The 18,824-nt window shown below is 40.8% G+C and overlaps 1 protein-coding gene across 2 annotated transcripts; it reads left to right on the top strand.

The window, feature by feature from the left end:
- The first annotated feature begins 11,453 nt into the window (after nt 1-11,453).
- On the top strand, nt 11,454-18,615 carry LOC116365962 (ecto-ADP-ribosyltransferase 5-like). 2 transcript variants are annotated; one of them, XM_031818266.1, is made up of 3 exons: nt 11,454-11,783; nt 14,556-14,663; nt 14,819-18,615. In XM_031818266.1, exons 2-3 carry the CDS (start codon nt 14,556-14,558, stop codon nt 15,686-15,688), a joined length of 978 nt encoding a protein of 325 aa, XP_031674126.1. In that variant the 5' UTR covers nt 11,454-11,783; the 3' UTR covers nt 15,689-18,615. The 2 variants fall into 2 exon arrangements, with proteins under 2 accessions (XP_031674126.1, XP_031674127.1); XM_031818267.1 differs by lacking the exon at nt 11,454-11,783 and having other exon boundaries at nt 14,469-14,663.
- The last annotated feature ends 209 nt before the right edge of the window (nt 18,616-18,824 follow it).

Here is an 18,824-nt window from a genome sequence, read left to right as displayed (position 1 = left end):
TTTATCCTAGTGAGATTGCTAAGGCGAACACTGCCATGTTTAGTTTTTCCCAACGTAGGTCGAGACACAGACACGGTCTCAATGGTGATAGCTGAGCTGACTACACTGACTGTGCTAGTGGCAGACTCCACTAAGCTGGCAGGCTGGCTAACAGCCTGCTGCCTGTCCTGCACCCTATTTCATTGTGGAGCTAGAGGATTTAGAGTCCTGTCTATGTTGGTAGATAAGATGAGAGCACCCCTCCAGCTAGGATGGAGTCCGTCACTCCTCAGCAGGTCAGGCTTGGTCCTGAAGATAGTATCTCTCTTCAGACAGGGTGTTGTAACTGGTCTATAGCTGGTCTCTCTCTTCAGTCAGGGTGTTGTAACTGGTCTGTAGCTGGTCTCTCTCTTCAGACAGGTTGTTGTAACTGGTCTGTAGCTGGTCTCTCTCTTCAGACAGGGTGTTGTAACTGGTCTGTAGCTGGTCTCTCTCTTTAATCAGGGTTTTGTAACTGGTCTGCAGCTGGTCTCTCTCTTCAGACAGGGTGTTGTAACTGGTCTGTAGCTGGTCTTTCTCTGCAGTTGTGTTGGTCTTATAAAGTGATAAACTCTGGAACAACTTGTTCCTGTTATCCTCAGAATCTTTGATGGCTCTGTTATCTACAAAGTATAAACATATAGTTACTAGGTAAAACAACAAGGAAGTAGGCCTAGTAACCAGCACTTCTTACAACTAGGTGATAAGCAATGAACATGGACACAAACTGACAAAATGATCCCCGTGACAAGGCAGTTAACCCCGTTCCTAGGCCGTCAATGTAAATAAGAATGTGTTCTTAACTGACTTAAGGTTAAATAAAATAAAACGAATAATAGGTCAAATAAAAATCATAATAATAAAAAATAACATAAAAATGCCGGGCCAGCAGAACACACAGCAGCCCCAGACACACTACAGCAATTAGGAATGGTTTCTTCCCTCCCTCTGTGGACACATACAAGATACATTTATGTTTGTGTGTGTGTGTGTGTGTGTGTGTGTGTGTGTGTGTGTGTGTGTGTGTGTGTGTGTGTGTGTGTGTGTGTGTGTGTGTGTGTGTGTGTGTTTGTGTGTGTTACCAGAGTGCTGGTCTCCTGGTCCATTATTAGGAGCAGTGTCTGCTGTCTCTTCTGTCTTGGTGCTGGTCTCACCATCTCTCAGGGTGTCTGCACTGACGTAGATATCCACAATCCTCTCCTCCATCTCACCTCTGTCAAACTTCTTTTTAATATCTGGCTCAACATAGATGACCTTTGACATCTTTAACAATGCCTGGGTGTTTCTTTCTATGTAGGTCTACTATACATTAAGTCTCTGCTTCTAGAATTAATGTGGTGGTCTTCCAACATGGCCACCAGGAGGCAAGTCCTCTTTACGTTAAGTCTCTGCTTCTAGTGATATCTCTGTCTCTGAGTCATCTGTGTTTCTCTATCTGTGTGACTGCTGTAAGTGTTAACTCTAGGGAAGTATCAACATAATGACACGGGTAGTTGTGGCTATGCTAACACAAAAAATAGAACACGTTTGCATACTTGCGTTCGTATTTGTGTGCATGTGAGAGATTGTTACAGTGATTCATGTTAAAGCATTTTCTGCAGCACAATATAAACCATTCCGTGTCTCATACTCTGGACAAGATGACCATGTAATCTCAACACTGTCCTCCTGTCCAGGGAATGGGACTTGCTATTTGTGATGATGGACAGGACACTGTCATACCAGGAAGATATAGATCATAGAGGGGAAGTGGAGAACAAAGACTAGCTGTTAACATATATTAAATATCATATGTAACAGCCCCAAGTTTATTCAGGGAGTTTCCAGAACTCCTCCTTCCTTTCACCTTTCTGCTGATTTGGACCCTCTGTTTACTCCCAAATATACATCATCATGTTCAGGAGGTCCAGGACTACAAACATGGGTCATTATAACGTCCAGACAATAGATTTGACACTACAAACTGCTCCAAGTGGATATTGAGGATAGGTTGTCTTAACCAGTGAGGATGAGATGACAACAGAAACAACCAGGGCTCTCCTCTCACGTTATGAACCTAATTGGTTGAGACGTTTTGAGTGACAGCTGGTTGAACCACTGAACAGATCAACTTCACTTCCCTTTTTTGGAATCCATATAGGGGAACAACAGTCAAATATGAGCATTTGATATTGTGCTTATATGATACTTGACTAGAAAGGCTGACTGTCAAATTATTAAGTAACATTCTTTGATATCTCTACTACACTCATTGAATGGTGATACAGTCAACTCCTATACAGTGTATGTAAAGGTGGTTTGGTACAGTCTAGTATGTTTCCACCAGGCCTAAATTGGAGCATGTAAATATCTGTAGCAAGAGAGAAGAAGGTATTATAATTGGAATTGATAAAATGTACTGCATGCAGAGTGTGGACAAAGTCAAATGTACTAACTTCACGCTGACTCTGTTAAACAGGAAGCTAAAATGTTTGGAATTAAGTCAGACTTTTATTAATACACTAAAACAACATGTGTGTACATGGGTTTGAGACACAGAGAGAGAGAGAAGGAGGAAGTTGTGTATGCTGTAGGCTGCTGTATGTGTTACAGTATGCTGTCATGGTGATGTTAACAACAGTCAGATATCATGGTTAATACCAGTACCTACAGGGTTAAAAACAGTCAGATATCATGGTTAATACCAGTACCTACAGGGTTAAAAACAGTCAGATATCATGGTTAATACCAGTACCTACAGGGTTAACAACAGTCAGATATCATGGTTAATGCTTTTGTATGCTGGGTGCTGTCCTCAGATAATCGCATGATGTGCTTTCGCCGTAAAGCCTTTTTGAAATGTAACAAAGTGGCTGGATTAACAAGAAGTTAAGCTTTTAACCAATGTATAACACTTGTATTTTCATGAATGTTTAATATTACGAATGTTGTATTTTTGAATTTTGCTCTCTGCAATTTCACCGGATGTTGTCGAGGCCGGGCGCAAGTGTTTCACCTTTCCCAAAGATTAAGTGATGATGTCTAGTAGTTATCATGTTGATGGTCATGATGAATGGCTAAGTGATGATGTCTAGTAGTTATCATGTTGATGGTCATGATGAATGTGGTTAAGTGATGATGTCTAGTAGTTATCATGTTGATGGTCATGATGAATGTGGTTAAGTGAGGATGTCTAGTAGTTATCATGTTGATGGTCATGCTGAATGGTTAAGTGAGGATGTCTAGTAGTTATCATGTTGATGGTCATGATGAATGGTTAAGTGATGATGTCTAGTAGTTATCATGTTGATGGTCATGATGAATGGTTAAGTGAGGATGTCTGGTAGTTATCATGTTGATGGTCATGCTGAATGGTTAAGTGTTGATGGTTGGATACAGTGCATGCAGGCGCACACACACACACTCACACACATGTAAAGTTATCCTATTACACCTCTGATAAAGAAGCAGATATAGATTTCCCCCACCACCTCTGAATAACTCTTCACACTGTCACACACAGACAGCACACATACATACAAAATACCCTTATATGGCCATCAATGGCCGGTCACAGAGGACAAGCCATAACGGGACCTCTGTTTGAAGGCTGGGGTTTCAAAGCCTCAGTAATACTATATGATCTATGTGCAAATTCACTGAGTTCAATCTTTAATCTGCAAAAATACAGTATATGATCACTTCGTTTATCCTGAATCATTTAAAACATATTTCCATTAGAAACTATAGTGGGGGGAGTCATGTGGTGGCCAGTGACGTGTTGATTTGACAGTTTCCCCTTCACAGTGGTTGACCGTTTAAGAAATAATGTCAATTCCCTAAGTCACACAGATGCAGGACAGTGTAGGGAGAAGACACAGGACAGATGTATATTAGAGTTGTGGTTAGAAGTAGAAGTTACTGTATAGGTCCACCAGTGTGTTAAGATGTCAGAGGGAGTCCATGAAAACTCAGATAGATTTGAAGACGATGAGCCTGATGCAATGAAGAACACAGACATTGACGGCCAATTATATGCCAACGTAGGAGCCTTCAAACCCAGTACAAGAGATGGAGTTGTTGCTTCAGGTAAGATCGCACACACACACACACACACACACACACACACGAACACACACAGAGAGAGAGGGAGAGGGAGAGAGTACTGGGGGAGTGGCAGCAGGTCAAGGAGACACAGGATGAGCAGTAGAGGGTGTTTCAGGAGCAGATGTGACATACACACATAAATTACACACACAATACATTAAACAGATTACCCTGTAGTACTAGAACTTTATTTGTCCCAATCCTGGATGATTCAGTAAAACACACTATCAAAGATCTTTAATAATTTGTTATTCAGTACATGTTCAGTGGTGGAAGAGACCCTCTGTAGTTGCTGCAGTGTGTCTGGGGCTGCTGTGTGTTCTCCTACTGGCTGGGATCATAGGCCTGTCTGTCTACTGTAAGTTTAGTATGTTTTTACTGAGACTTAAGTAGCCTACTTAATCATACTTATCCATAAAAGGTTTGGTCGTTACATGTTTGAATAACTCTTGCCTTTTACAGATGGAGTCATTGGTCATCACAACTCAACAGAGAGAGACCAGCTACAGACCAGTTACAACACCCTGACTGAAGAGAGCAGCTACAGACCAGTTACAACTCCCTGAAGAGACCAGCTACAGTCCAGTTACAACAACCTGACTGAAGAGAGAGACCAGCTACAGTCCAATTACAACAACCTGACTAAAGAGAGAGACCAGCTTCAGACTGAGAGAAATGTTATTAGCGGGAGGCTTACCAATTGCAGTGAGTAAACCTACAATAATAAATGATCATTAATCCCAAGCACCTTATTGTATGTCTGCATTCTGTCATTAAGTGTCCAGCGTGATACATTGAAGGAAATACATGTTATCATCTTGTAGAAAAACCTCTCCTGAAGGCTGGCAGAAGTTTGAATCCAGTTGGTACTTCCTGTCTACTGAGACTAAAACCTGGAAGGAGAGCAGAGAGGGCTGTCTGGAGAGAGGAGCAGACCTGGTGATGATAAACAGTGATAAGGAACAGGTGAGAGGGAGAGAGGGAGAGGGAGAAAGAGAGAGAGAGAGGGGGAGAGAGAGAGAGAGAGAGAGGGAGAGGGAGAAAGAGAGAGAGGAGATATGGCTTTGTAGGGATATATATGACCAAACAAATAGGTATATATTTATCTTCCTCAACAACAGGAGATTCTCTTCAAACTCAACAAGAGAGTCTGGATTGGTCTGACTGACTCTGTTACTGAGGGGACCTGGAGATGGGTGGACAGCACCCTACTGACCACTGCTCTAATAACACTGACCACAGTGTAAGGTGTAAGACTGATTCTCTGTGTTGTTCATACTCTAGGTTCTCCATACTCAACTGGTGGACTAACACTTACCACAGAGTTAGAGCAGTGGCGATTCTATACCATTTCAGATTGGGGGGGCCAAGCTGGGGCCAGTTCTACTGTTAGAGGGGCCAGTTACATTAGACGTTATTGTTGTCATATCGTTTTCTTCACTGCATTGCAGGCATTAGCAGGCAAAAGACCATGTCCATAATCATTCAACAATTGATTTGCATTGCCATTATAATTTCATTTGCAATACATATTCAGTATCAGGTCACATCAACTGCATTCTCCGGGTTTTTGTGTTTTTTTTGCAAAAAGATCAGCAAATTCATCTCGACTCCAGGCCTTTGCCCTCCTTGACTCAATACTTAATACACCTAAATTGCTTAATCTGTCATCTGACATTGTGGTCCTGAGATACGTTTTCACCAGCTTTAGTGCAGAAAAACGTTTTCCCCAGCTTTAGTGCACAAAGTTCACAAGAAGCAGTACTGACAGGGATTGAAACAGCTATCTTGCACAGTTTAAAAAACTAAAAGAAAACTTCTTTATACGGCTCAATGAATAATGCCAGCTCTACTACACAGGAGGGTCTCTGCATGCCACTCTGTATTTTCCTTTCTACAATTCTTCTGAACTGATGTAGTTCAAGCCCCAAGTCCTCAATATTGTATTCATACATTCTAGCAAATGGAAACAGGAACTTCTCTTTGAGAAACACATCACTTGTAGTGTTTACAGTTTGGATGCCATTCATTATGTCACAGATTTTGCTAGGGAACCTTCTGTTAAGCTCATATATGATCTAAAACAGGGTAGAAAAGGGTTGTACGAAAACTGCCTTTTTCTTGTTCTGAATCTGATCTCTGACCCACTGTACAGAGTACACAGTCTCCATTAAATTGAGAGCTGAGCTTTTTGGTCATTTTGCAGGGGGGAGTATTGCAGTATCACATTGCTCAGCTGTGTTCAACACTCCATTCCATAGGTCATCAAAAAATGACTCATCCCTGTAGTCATTCAACGTTTGCACTAAATCAACAGCCTTTGACAGGTCAAGTGATGAAGTCTGTAGCATATCTGATAGAGATTTTGCTTCTCCAAACACGTTATGGAGTGTAACAAGGCACATAATGAATTGTAAATTTACCTGTGCAAGCAGACCTCATGCTTCAACAGATCTGTCACCATTGTGTTCTTGGACTATATCTTGCAAGACTCGCTTAATGGCAGGTAATCTATCCATAATAGTATGTAGAGCCATATTTCGACATGCCCAATGTCGTGTCTTTGGCTTCATTAAACTTAAGATTAAATCTTTATCAAATAACTCTAATTATTATTACGTGATTGAAATTATTATTCATGTAACTGTAATTAATTAGGAACTTGGGGCACCAAGGAAATGATTCGGATTACAAAGTTATAATTTTCCTAATATAACTTTCAGATATTTTAATATCTGATCCCTTAGTCTTCTGATTAATGACGTATTCTTTACCTCACGTTAGTCTCATTCCAAACGTCGTAAATCGTTGGTTATCTGCATGAACACAGTCTTCACTATGAGTCATCCATACATCAATTGTCTTAAAATCATTTATGTACTAAGTAATTCACAGAAATGCACAAACAAACAGTAGATAGTTACAAGGAAATGATAGCGGAGTTTCCCTAGTGGGATAAACCGGCATCGCGGCTTGGGGAAGTGGGGGTCTAGACTGAGATAAGACACAGTTGATAATAATAACAATTGAAATGTTAATCCTTTGCACATGAACGCTCACTCATTCGGGAACAATTGCAATCAATATACATATTTACGCTCAGTGTGTCGTCGGGATCTCTGTTGAAAAGTTTGTTTCTGTTGGAGAGTTTGTCCGCACTCTCTCTGTCACTCTTTCTCTGACGTGGTTAGCATGGATAGTTCAGAGTGACATTCATTCATGTCGTTATAGAATAGATGTTTCGGCGGTTGTCGGTCTTTGCGTTCAATGATACCGAATTCCTAGCTGCAGACTAGTAATTAATATCAAAGACTTGTTCTTACTCTGTCGGAATCGATAGTCTAAGAGTTTATCCACGTGGTATGGTTAAAAGATTCAGCAATCGACTCAAACCTTAGCCTATACTCAGGTGTATGGTCTCTACTCAAACCTTGGCCCTCTTGTTATCGAGGTAAGCTGGTCTGCAACCTTTAGCCATCTCGTAATTGAGGTATGCTTGGTCTGGTGATAGAAAACCCGGGTGGGGGTTTTATTCAGAAGAGCAGAAAAGGGCCTGTCCCAGGACGCCAGACCATAACTGTGCTCATGGGCGGTCCTCTGATTTAGTTAAACTCCAAAGGAAATTGAGGTTTCCTTCATTAAACAGTCCAAAATCACAAACAATATCATCTTCACTAATTCATCTTATACAACAATTAGATGTAAGCCTCATATCTGAGGCTATTGTATAAACAGCATTATGGTAATGTGGCCGTATTGTCTCCCATGAGTTTCACAAAATTGTTCCAAATGGACCAGTTCGTAGCTGGATTCTTCACAGATCTTTTATACATTCTCCAGAACATAAATATTGTTCGGACCTCAAGTTCTGTGAGGTGGAAGAAATTCCTTTGTTCTCTCTATGAAACTCACTCTCTCTCTATACTGTGGCCATGAGGAGATAATCTCCTCCAGGAATTTACAACCTCTCTGACCACAGCAGCCTGGTTGTAGGAGACAGAGAGGGGGATGGTGCTCGCTGTACCCAAAGAGGGAAACATCATGACACCAGCGAGTGTCACTTAGTCTCTGAAGCTCTCTAGGTGCACCTGGGTACATCTCTTTTTGTATGCTAAGCCACTTTTGATGCACATATGACCCAGATCTGAAGACGTAAAGTCTTTCTAGTAAGGAGAAGAACTGTCCGAACTCAGGGACAGCTTTTACTGTATCCACTAAATCTAAGTTTAGACAGTGTGCACTGCAGTGGATGTAAAAGGCTTTGCTTGTTCTTTAATGCGTGCCTGGACGCCTGAATGCTTGCCACTCATAACGGAAGCACCGTCATATCCTTGGCCTACTAGGTTGGTTTTGTATTCAAGACCATGACTTTCTAATATGTGTATGATTTTGTCAGTAAGCCCTGCAGCATCTAGTCGATCAGCCCATTCAAAGTGGAGAAAGCTCTAATGGACAGCTCCTCTGAAATAGTACCTGAGTACTAGAGATCTGCTCCTTTTTTTAAACACCTTTTGTTTCATCTGCCATTATGCTAAAGACCTTCGCTGTCTTTCATTTCTTCTATCATTTTTGTTCGAACCATGTCTGCCAAACAACTCAGAAACTCATCCTGAATCCCTTTGCTTGAATATTTTGCATTATGAATAGAAGTCAACCTTTTTTTCCCAGTTATGTCATGCTTAGCTATTGTTTCTAGGATTGCCATGAAGTTCCCTTTATGTGTCCTCTTTGTGCAATGTTTTGTGTGGCTGTAAGTAGTAGTACTTCTATTGTTTTAATATAGTCCAGATTTTTCTTGAACCTGTTTGTTGTGTTCCTTGTTTAGGGCATTTACCAGTGTTGCATTACTTTGTACAGCTTTCTGATAGTCTCTCCATGTAATCATTGCTTGTTTGTGCTGCTCAGACCTTGCATGAATTGCAAATCCCCCCTCTTTGTAAAGTTGCCTTCTTCCAGTTGTTAAAACCCAATTGTGAATCAAATACAGTCTCTGAGACTTTGGGAGGGCTAAAATGCCTGCAGGCGTAACAAAACACAGAGTCTGATTTATTTGAATATTCAAGCCAGGGATGGATATGGTACCAGGCCGCCTTGAAGCTCCTCCTCCGGTCTCCCATCAGAGTTCTTGGGTATATGTTCATCATTGGCTGCACCGGTGGTTTCCTCCCGGGATTTGCTGATATCTGCCAAAGAAAAAAATATATAATTAAATGTATCTGGGTAATTTTAGATATACCATTGCCACCAGGCAACTTCTGAAATCCATTTGATATCTATATCACAAGCCCAATAGCATGTTAAATAAGAATTCATTTCAATCACAAACCGACTCATTTCATTTCAAACCGACTCACACCATTTAAACTGACTAATTGCACTGCTTTACAAGTAACCACAGATTTATTCAACATCACAAACCTGGCTGTCCACTGCTTGTGGACGCACGAGGAACCTCTGTTGGTGTCTCACTCTTAGATGGAGAGACTGAGGCTGAGGTAGAGGCTGTCTCACTTTCCTGCTCTACTATGCCTTCACTCTCAGTCTCTCCAATGGACAAGTCTTCCTGCTCTCTTTCTGCAGGCTCTATGCTCTCTCTTGCGCTCTCCACACCTGAACTATCTGGCTCTGTCTCACTGTCTGCCTTGTCTTTTCTTTGGAAGAAGGACATGATGCTTATTAATTAATTTACTTAAAATAACTGACTTGCTAGGTAACTACCCTTTATATCTAACCGTTTTACAATGCGTTTAAGGAAGGAGTGTGGTTTAAGTAAAAACACTCAGCACCATGAGTTAGTTGATCATATATTTTATCCCTTTTCATACTGCCACAAAGTAACAAACGGCCAGGTTAAGATAAGCTAATCTAACGTTACACTTCTGTAATGCATTTAAAACTAATACAACATATTAACAATTTTACTCACCTCTATATTTCCTTCTTTGTGCTTGAACTATAATTTTCGTGCGGAATTTCTTACTTCTGAATAGAAAAAAATTGCAAATGCATGTGGTACGATACTGTTGTGTTCCGCCTAAAGCCGTCCCTCTAGAAAATCTGTGGGTTAAATTAGTGTTCCGCGTTGCCACTGTCTAATAACAGATGTAAAAAAAATTATGATAGCAAAAATGTGTTATGTAAAAATGATTTCATAATCCACATTTAGGGGGGCCACAAGGGGGTCCAAAATTGTGTGGAAGCCCCCACATGATGATGGTTTTTACCCCTTTTGACACACAGTGTTTCCCATTTTTTACCCCTTGTGACACACAGTGTTCCCCTTTTTGATCCCTTGTGACACAGTGTTTCCCCTTTTTTATCCCTTGTGACAGTGTTTCCCCTTTTTTACCCCTTGTGACACACAGTGTTCCCCTTTTTTATCCCTTGTGACACAGTGTTCCCCTTTTTTATCCCTTGTGACACAGTGTTCCCCTTTTTTATCCCTTGTGACACAGTGTTCCCCTTTTTTATCCCTTGTGACACAGTGTTTCCCCTTTTTATCCCTTGTGACACAGTGTTCCCCCTTTTTTATCCCTTGTGACACAGTGTTCCCCCTTTTTTATCCCTTGTGACACAGTGTTCCCCCTTTTTTATCCCTTGTGACACAGTGTTCCCCCTTTTTTATCCCTTGTGACACAGTGTTACCCCTTTTTTACCCCTTGTGACACAGTGTTTCCCCTTTTTTATCCCTTGTGACACAGTGTTACCCCTTTTTTATCCCTTGTGACACAGTGTTCCCCTTTTTTATCCCTTGTGACACAGTGTTTCCCCTTTTTATCCCTTGTGACACAGTGTTCCCCCTTTTTTATCCCTTGTGACACAGTGTTACCCCTTTTTTATCCCTTGTGACACAGTGTTCCCCCTTTTTTATCCCTTGTGACACAGTGTTCCCCCTTTTTTATCCCTTGTGACACAGTGTTACCCCTTTTTTACCCCTTGTGACACAGTGTTCCCCTTTTTTATCCCTTGTGACACAGTGTTCCCCTTTTTTTATCCCTTGTGACACAGTGTTCCCCTTTTTTTTATCCCTTGTGACACAGTGTTCCCCCTTTTTTATCCCTTGTGACACAGTGTTCCCCCTTTTTTATCCCTTGTGACACAGTGTTACCCCTTTTTTACCCCTTGTGACACAGTGTTTCCCCTTTTTTATCCCTTGTGACACAGTGTTTCCCCTTTTTTATCCCTTGTGACACAGTGTTTCCCCTTTTTTACCCCTTGTGACACACAGTGTTCCCCTTTTTTATCCCTTGTGACACAGTGTTCCCCTTTTTTATCCCTTGTGACACAGTGTTCCCCTTTTTTATCCCTTGTGACACAGTGTTCCCCTTTTTTATCCCTTGTGACACAGTGTTCCCCTTTTTTACCCCTTGTGACACAGTGTTTCCCCTTTTTTACCCCTTGTGACACAGTGTTTCCCCTTTTTTATCCCTTGTGACACATCAGTGTTTCCCCTTTTACCTGTGCTAGAACTGTAATGCAAGGTGTCCTCAGGGCTAAAGTCACTAAGGACCAGAAAAACCAGTACTGCGTCATACATGGGTGGTTCGGAAAAAAAACCTGTTGTGCGTATCGACATGACAGTGAAAAACACAAGAGAAGAAGATTAAGAGCTTTTGCTCATAACTTGGCCTCACAAAAAAGGATTCCATAACATTGAGTGACCAGAACTGAACTAACAGGTAGGAATGGAACATTTCTTTCTGTCAACGCCTGTACATCCAGTTCTCTACAGATTATTTCACAGCAAAATACATTAAAATTTAATGATTTAAGAATGATCATAGTGGTAACTTTGCTCTCTCACAGAGTACAGTGTAACACTAACTTGTGAGTGATAATTAAAAGTGACTAACTAGTGAGAACAGAGAGCAAAAATACATTTGATGGTAGATATTACAAATGTCACATGTAATTTAATTTCTTTTCGAGGTCTTCCAATTGTACCTCTCAATATGAATGCCTCAGGAACAGGCACAGTAGGACCTGAGCTGTGTTGGAATACTCATACTAACCGCACTAACCGTACTATTTGTGACGGAAATTGAGTATGTAGTCTGCTTATTGGCCATAGTATGGATATAGTTAGTATGCCACAGGTTCCCGGATGTCGTACTACATTAGTCAAAATAGGAAGTATAACAAGCAGTGGACACTATTTCTGTGCTTTTGGGGCTCATAATGCAATTCTTCAGAAAATGGGGGTGGCTTCACAACATTTTCAGATTTGTAGAAAATGGCGAAAATATGCCGTCCGATGAGAGCAGACACAAATGCATTGCTTTAAGTAATTATGACATATTTTAAGAAAATGTTCAGCAATGTAATAATGTAATGACTTTTCAAATAAGTGACGTTACACATTATGTTGGGTGACAATTTGTTAGGTACGCTAGCCTTACGAACCGCATAGCATATCATCGCAGCAGTTGCTTGTATGTACCGGAATGTTAGCTGGCTACCTAACGTTAGTTGGCTACTAATACATCAAACCACATTAACTATATGCTCTCTAACTAACTACCCAATATTTACTGACTTTACTATTCAGGTCATTCTTAGGTTAGTTAAGTGGTATAGTCATTGTGCGTTCTCGTTGGACATTGTTAATGAAGTTGTAAGATGTCTAGCTAGTCATTTGTTAGCTATGCTAACAAGCTAGCAAGAAGTTGCATAGCAACAGCAGGCAAAGCTCTAGACAGGCAAAGCTCTAGTACACTCTACTGAAAGGATACTGTTCGTTTACAGTATACTAAAATGAAATTATAGTATGTAGTATGTACTCATTAAGTATATCTTAACCGCCATCGATAAGAAACATTACTGTGCAGCCGTATTCATTGATCTGGCCAAGGCTTTCGACTCTGTCAATCACCATATCCTCATCGGCAGACTCGACAGCCTTGGTTTCTCAAATGATTGCCTCGCCTGGTTCACCAACTACTTCTCTGATAGAGTTCAGTGTGTCAAATCGGAGGGTCTGCTGTCCGGACCTCTGGCAGTCTCTATGGGGGTGCCACAGGGTTCAATTCTTGGACCGACTCTCTTCTCTGTATACATCAATGAGGTCGCTCTTGCTGCTGGTGAGTCCCTGATCCACCTCTACGCAGACGACACCATTCTGTATACTTCCGGCCCTTCTTTGGACACTGTGTTAACAACCCTCCAGGCAAGCTTCAATGCCATACAACTCTCCTTCCGTGGCCTCCAATTGCTCTTAAATACAAGTAAAACTAAATGCATGCTCTTCAACCGATCGCTACCTGCACCTACCCGCCTGTCCAACATCACTACTCTGGACGACTCTGACTTAGAATACGTGGACAACTACAAATACTTAGGTGTCTGGTTAGACTGTAAACTCTCCTTCCAGACCCATATCAAACATCTCCAATCCAAAGTTAAATCTAGAATTGGCTTCCTATTTCGCAACAAAGCATCCTTCACTCATGCTGCCAAACATACCCTTGTAAAACTGACCATCCTACCAATCCTCGACTTTGGCGATGTCATTTACAAAATAGCCTCCAATACCCTACTCAACAAATTGGATGCAGTCTATCACAGTGCAATCCGTTTTATCACCAAAGCCCCATATACTACCCACCATTGCGACCTGTACGCTCTCGTTGGCTGGCCCTCGCTTCATACTCGTCGCCAAACCCACTGGCTCCATGTCATCTACAAGACCCTGCTAGGTAAAGTCCCCCCTTATCTCAGCTCGCTGGTCACCATAGCATCTCCCACCTGTAGCACACGCTCCAGCAGGTATATCTCTCTAGTCACCCCCAAAACCAATTCTTTCTTTGGCCGCCTCTCCTTCCAGTTCTCTGCTGCCAATGACTGGAACGAACTACAAAAATCTCTGAAACTGGAAACACTTATCTCCCTCACTAGCTTTAAGCACCAACTGTCAGAGCAGCTCACAGATTACTGCACCTGTACATAGCCCACCTATAATTTAGCCCAAACAACTACCTCTTTCCCAACTGTATTTAATTTTTATTTATTTATTTATTTTGCTCCTTTGCACCCCATTATTTTTTATTTCTACTTTGCACATTCTTCCATTGCAAAACTACCATTCCAGTATTTTACTTGCTATAGTGTATTTACTTTGCCATCATGGCCTTTTTTGCCTTTACCTCCCTTCTCACCTCACATTGTATATAGACTTGTTTATACTGCATTATTGACTGTATGTTTGTTTTTACTCCATGTGTAACTCTGTGTCGTTTTATCTGTCGAACTGCTTTGCTTTATCTTGGCCAGGTCGCAATTGTAAATGAGAACTTGTTCTCAACTTGCCTACCTGGTTAAATAAAGGTAAAATAAAAAAATAAAAAAATAAAAAGTATGTAGTATACAGTATGTAAGTATGAGTATTCGAACACAGCACTGGTTTCTTGTTGAAACTAACTGTAACCTTTTACTTCCTTCTTCAACGTCACTAGATGGAAATCAATAACATCGATAAAAAGAAGACAATCGTCTTTTCTGTTATTTTTCTACTTGTTTTGATGGTAATCTTAGTTTTAATCTTCGCCATTCCCCATTCAAAGGTGAGATATTTGACTTTTTTTAATATATTTTTTTAATGATTACATATTAAATTGTCATTGTTTGCCCCTACATTAGATCAGCGTTTCCAAACTTTAGTACAGTTTGCCATAAGTCTTATGAATGGAAACGTGTCTAAATAATGTCACTGTTACAGGATGGAGAAACTGAGAATGGAGGGATTCAAGATGGAGGGATGCAAGATGGAGGGATTCAAGATGGAGGGATGCAAGAGATTCTACCTCTAGACATGGTCCGTTCTTCTGTTGATGACAAATATGATGGGTGCAGAGATTTAATGTTATGGAGGGTTGAAAACATGTACCTCTTCGATGAGTTAAAAACAAATCCTCAATTCAATACATCCTGGAACATAGCAAAACCACACGCTATACCACATGGAGACAGTTTGAATACAGAGCATTCTATTGCTATCTATTTGTATACAAAAAACATACCAGGATCAAATTCCAAATCAATGTACCTGGACTTTAACAAAGCAGTTCAAGAGGGCCATTCTGCATATATGACATCATCATTCAAGTACCATGCACTGCATTTCTACCTGACTGACGCTGTTCAGATTCTTAGAGAAAGACAAGAGACATGTAAGGAAACCTTTCACAGAACCAACAAGAAGTTTGATATGAGTGTTCTCAACCACGAGATCCGTTTCGGCACCTTCGCCACAAGCTCTTTAAGATCCGACTTAACCAATTTTGGGAATGTGTCTTGCTTTGAGATCCACACTTGCTTTGGTGCTGAGCTAACTTCTTACTCTGCCTTTCCTGAAGAGAGAGAAGTTTTAATTCCTCCATATGAGATTTTTGAAGTCACCAAAATCCAGACAAAGTCACCAGTGAATAACCTGTTGTGTGAAGTCGTCTACACACTAAAGAGCAAGGGAACAGACACTGATCTGAATTGCAAATTGATTTTGAGTGGAGGAGAATCAAACATTATCAGAGCATCAGATACAGGCTACATAATACTCTATATTATGTTGATAACTACTGTATGTTACTGATCATTACCACCACCTCTAACAATGAGAAGTAGCCTGATCTGACACAACAGCTGCCCCAGCTTCACAGTGTAGAGATTCTGGCTGTGTTCCAGGCCAGCTACATTGCAGACGCATGCCTAATCTCACACCTGTATAGGTCTTTAACATATCAACTAACCACATCATTTAGCAATCTGATGCCCGACTGCACAGTCGATGATGTGGCACACAACCATTGGTTGATGCAATGCATTGTCTGCAATGTATTCGACCTGGAATGCAACCCCTGTTAATGCTTGTATTAACCTGCATTGATTGCTCGGTTGCATATTTTTTTTACTGCTACTGTTTTGAAATGGTTGAGATTACATGTCTGGTCACGTGTAATATTTTCTTGACATTTGCTGGCATGTACACCGTGACCGCGGCTACCTACAGTACACCTGGCAGCTTTTGAGTTTTGGAAGGGGAGGGATTTTTCGGCCATACGTTGCACGCGACTTACAGAGAGAGGGGGAGGGCTACCAAAGATGATCGTCCCTGGTTCCACCACTAGTCCAACATCTCAACCCCCCACAACCAACACTAGTAACTGTCTAGAGGCCAGTGCTCATGTAATAATGAGTTGCCGAGATGAAGCCAAAGAGAACCATCCACTATCATCACATCTGAATGACATTGTGGTTAACATGATAAAGCTTTTTTCACATTACACCATTTTCAAAATCAGCCTTATGGCTGTACAAAGAAATGACACGTTAGTACTGGCTTTAAAGCTTGCTTCACATTACATGGTTTACAAAATACTTCAGTTGTATTACCTTTCACACTATGCAAGTCTTGACAGGATTGCATGTGTCCCATCATGTCTAATCTGTAATGAATTATATCAGACAAACTGACTCAATTGAACCTAAGGTCAGTTCGTAATGGGTTGTAAGAATAACAAGAGTGAGGAGAGAATACAACTTGGAGAGCTCTGAGGCTGAGTGAGAGGGTTGGGTGAGAGAGCACTGAGAAGGGTTAGTCGTTTTCTGTCTGTGAGGTCACTGGCCATACGCCTCTCAGATGAGTGGGAGGAGACAAAACAAAGATGATTGATGCAGCTATAGTATCAAACCTAAATATCATGCTAGCCTTTTCATGGGAGGGATATTCTGTCGGTTTCATTAAGTACGTTGTTCACCTGTAAAAACTGGTTTAAGAGACTCAAACACAACCAACACACATTGATAACATATAAGAACAATATAGGCCATAGGTTAATAGAGAGAAAAAACTATATGTAGGCTTCTGTCTGGTATGTTGTTCTACCATATGACTAAACACACTGGCCAAGTCCAACTCCCCATACTAACTAGTAGGCTGATGGATATGAGAAAATACTATGTTTTATAATATGTGACATTTCTAATATTGAGTATGGTTTCAATGCCAGGACGTCATCATAATTTCAGTTTTTAATCTAGTGTTCTTCACTACATTCTATTGAGGAAGAGAATTGTCACTTCAAACCCAGATGATAATCAGCTGATAATAAGATAAGTGGATAGACAGTAGAAGACACATTCTCAGTATGGGTGAACCTAGTATGTTAATATTTGTTGCTTATTGCATACATTTTATCTAGACTACATTGTAAATAGCGTAGTAATAACCAGACAGATAACCATGTAGCGTAATATTAATGTGAGAGATCCGGCCGGCTCACCAGGCTCCATTCTAAATAGTGTGTAGTATGATCAGAACACAGTAGTTATAGTCAGTAGTAGTCAAGACAGATGTCAGACATGGCGGTTTGCCTAAGAGGCAGGTTGACAATAAACATCAAATAGTACAACAATCAAGGATATATTTTAGTCATTGACCTTTTTTTAATTGATCTGATGATCAATATTCATATGATTGTCTCACACCTGTTAATGGGCCACACACTTATTTAGAAGTTGGATTCTGGGGGAACAAATGTTTTAAATAGATGGTTGACAGGTCCTTCAGTTTAGGTAGGCTGCAGAGACATGGAGCCTTATTCACAGTTACCAGAAGAGGGAAGCATTTCACTTAACCAGCTAAAGGCCTGATTGACAGAGAAAGTTCAGACTAGGGTTATTCAAATCCAGTCTCACACAGTGGGGATCAGTTCTGTGATTGCCTAAATTCAACACAACTGGTCTTCCAGGTAGGTTAAATTCAAAACATGATTTGCCTGGGCCCCTCCAGGACCAGGGTTGCCTACAAGGTGCAGTACTTCCCAACCCTCTCCTCTGGGTTCACCAGACAGGCACACCTGCATCAATTAGTAAAGGGTTTGATGGTTAGTAGACTGAATCAGGTGTGCCAGATTAGGACCACTGAAAACCAAACACACACTAATGTACCCAGAGGCCTTTAGTGAAAAGACACGGTTCATTCTGCACAGAAGCCGTAAGAGGGCAGTATTTAACTCCACCAGCTAAAGGGATGATTGGCAGACAAAACTCAGACTGGAAAAACCTCTTTCTGTAGTGCTGCAGGTACTGCAGGATTTTGTCGCAACTACAGACCACACTGAGCTACTTAGCTAATTGATCAGTTCAGTGATTGCCTAAATTCAACACACCTGGTCTTCCAGGTTAAATGAAAAACATGAAGTGCCTGCAGCACTACAGGACCAGGGTTACTTACTTGGTGCAGTACCTCACAACCCCCTCCTCGGAAACAACCAGACTGGCACACCTGCATCAATTACACACACACACACACACACAGACAATGCAAATAAACGAACAGAAAAACATGTAAAATGTCTGCCTTCTTCTCCGACGCCGTCTTAGTCATCTGTCCTGTTATAAATGATACCCACATTGTTTGCTTATATTGTTCATATTTCTTCTGCCAGTGAATTGACATTTGTTGTCATGTGCACTGCAGCTTTTGTTAAAACCAATAAAGAAAAGCATTCAGCATTATTACATCTCCTGTCCTATTTATCCACTTCCTGTACATCTGCTATAGAGATATCAATTTCAGCTCACTTGAAGAAAATATGTTTGTTCTCAGGTATAATTAGAAGTGGCTACAAAGATATTTAGTTTTAAACAAAGATTAAAAGTTAAAAAAATATTTGTAGAAATAAATGACATTTATGGTTTTGAAATCAAAGTGATGGAGGGAGAGC

The sequence above is a fragment of the Oncorhynchus kisutch genome, unplaced genomic scaffold, assembly GCF_002021735.2.
Source record: "Oncorhynchus kisutch isolate 150728-3 unplaced genomic scaffold, Okis_V2 scaffold1320, whole genome shotgun sequence".
Taxonomy (NCBI): domain Eukaryota; kingdom Metazoa; phylum Chordata; class Actinopteri; order Salmoniformes; family Salmonidae; genus Oncorhynchus; species Oncorhynchus kisutch.
The sequence above is the reverse complement of the archived record's forward strand: the minus strand, read 5'-3'. Positions and strand labels throughout refer to the sequence as shown.

Excerpts from the sequence above, each read along its gene's own strand:
- LOC116365962 (XM_031818266.1), top strand. The coding sequence starts at position 14,556 with ATGGAAATCAATAACATCGATAAAAAGAAGACAATCGTCTTTTCTGTT. Across the intron at positions 14,664-14,818 it reads TCGCCATTCCCCATTCAAAG|GATGGAGAAACTGAGAATGG; the intron begins GTGAGATATTTG and ends TCACTGTTACAG.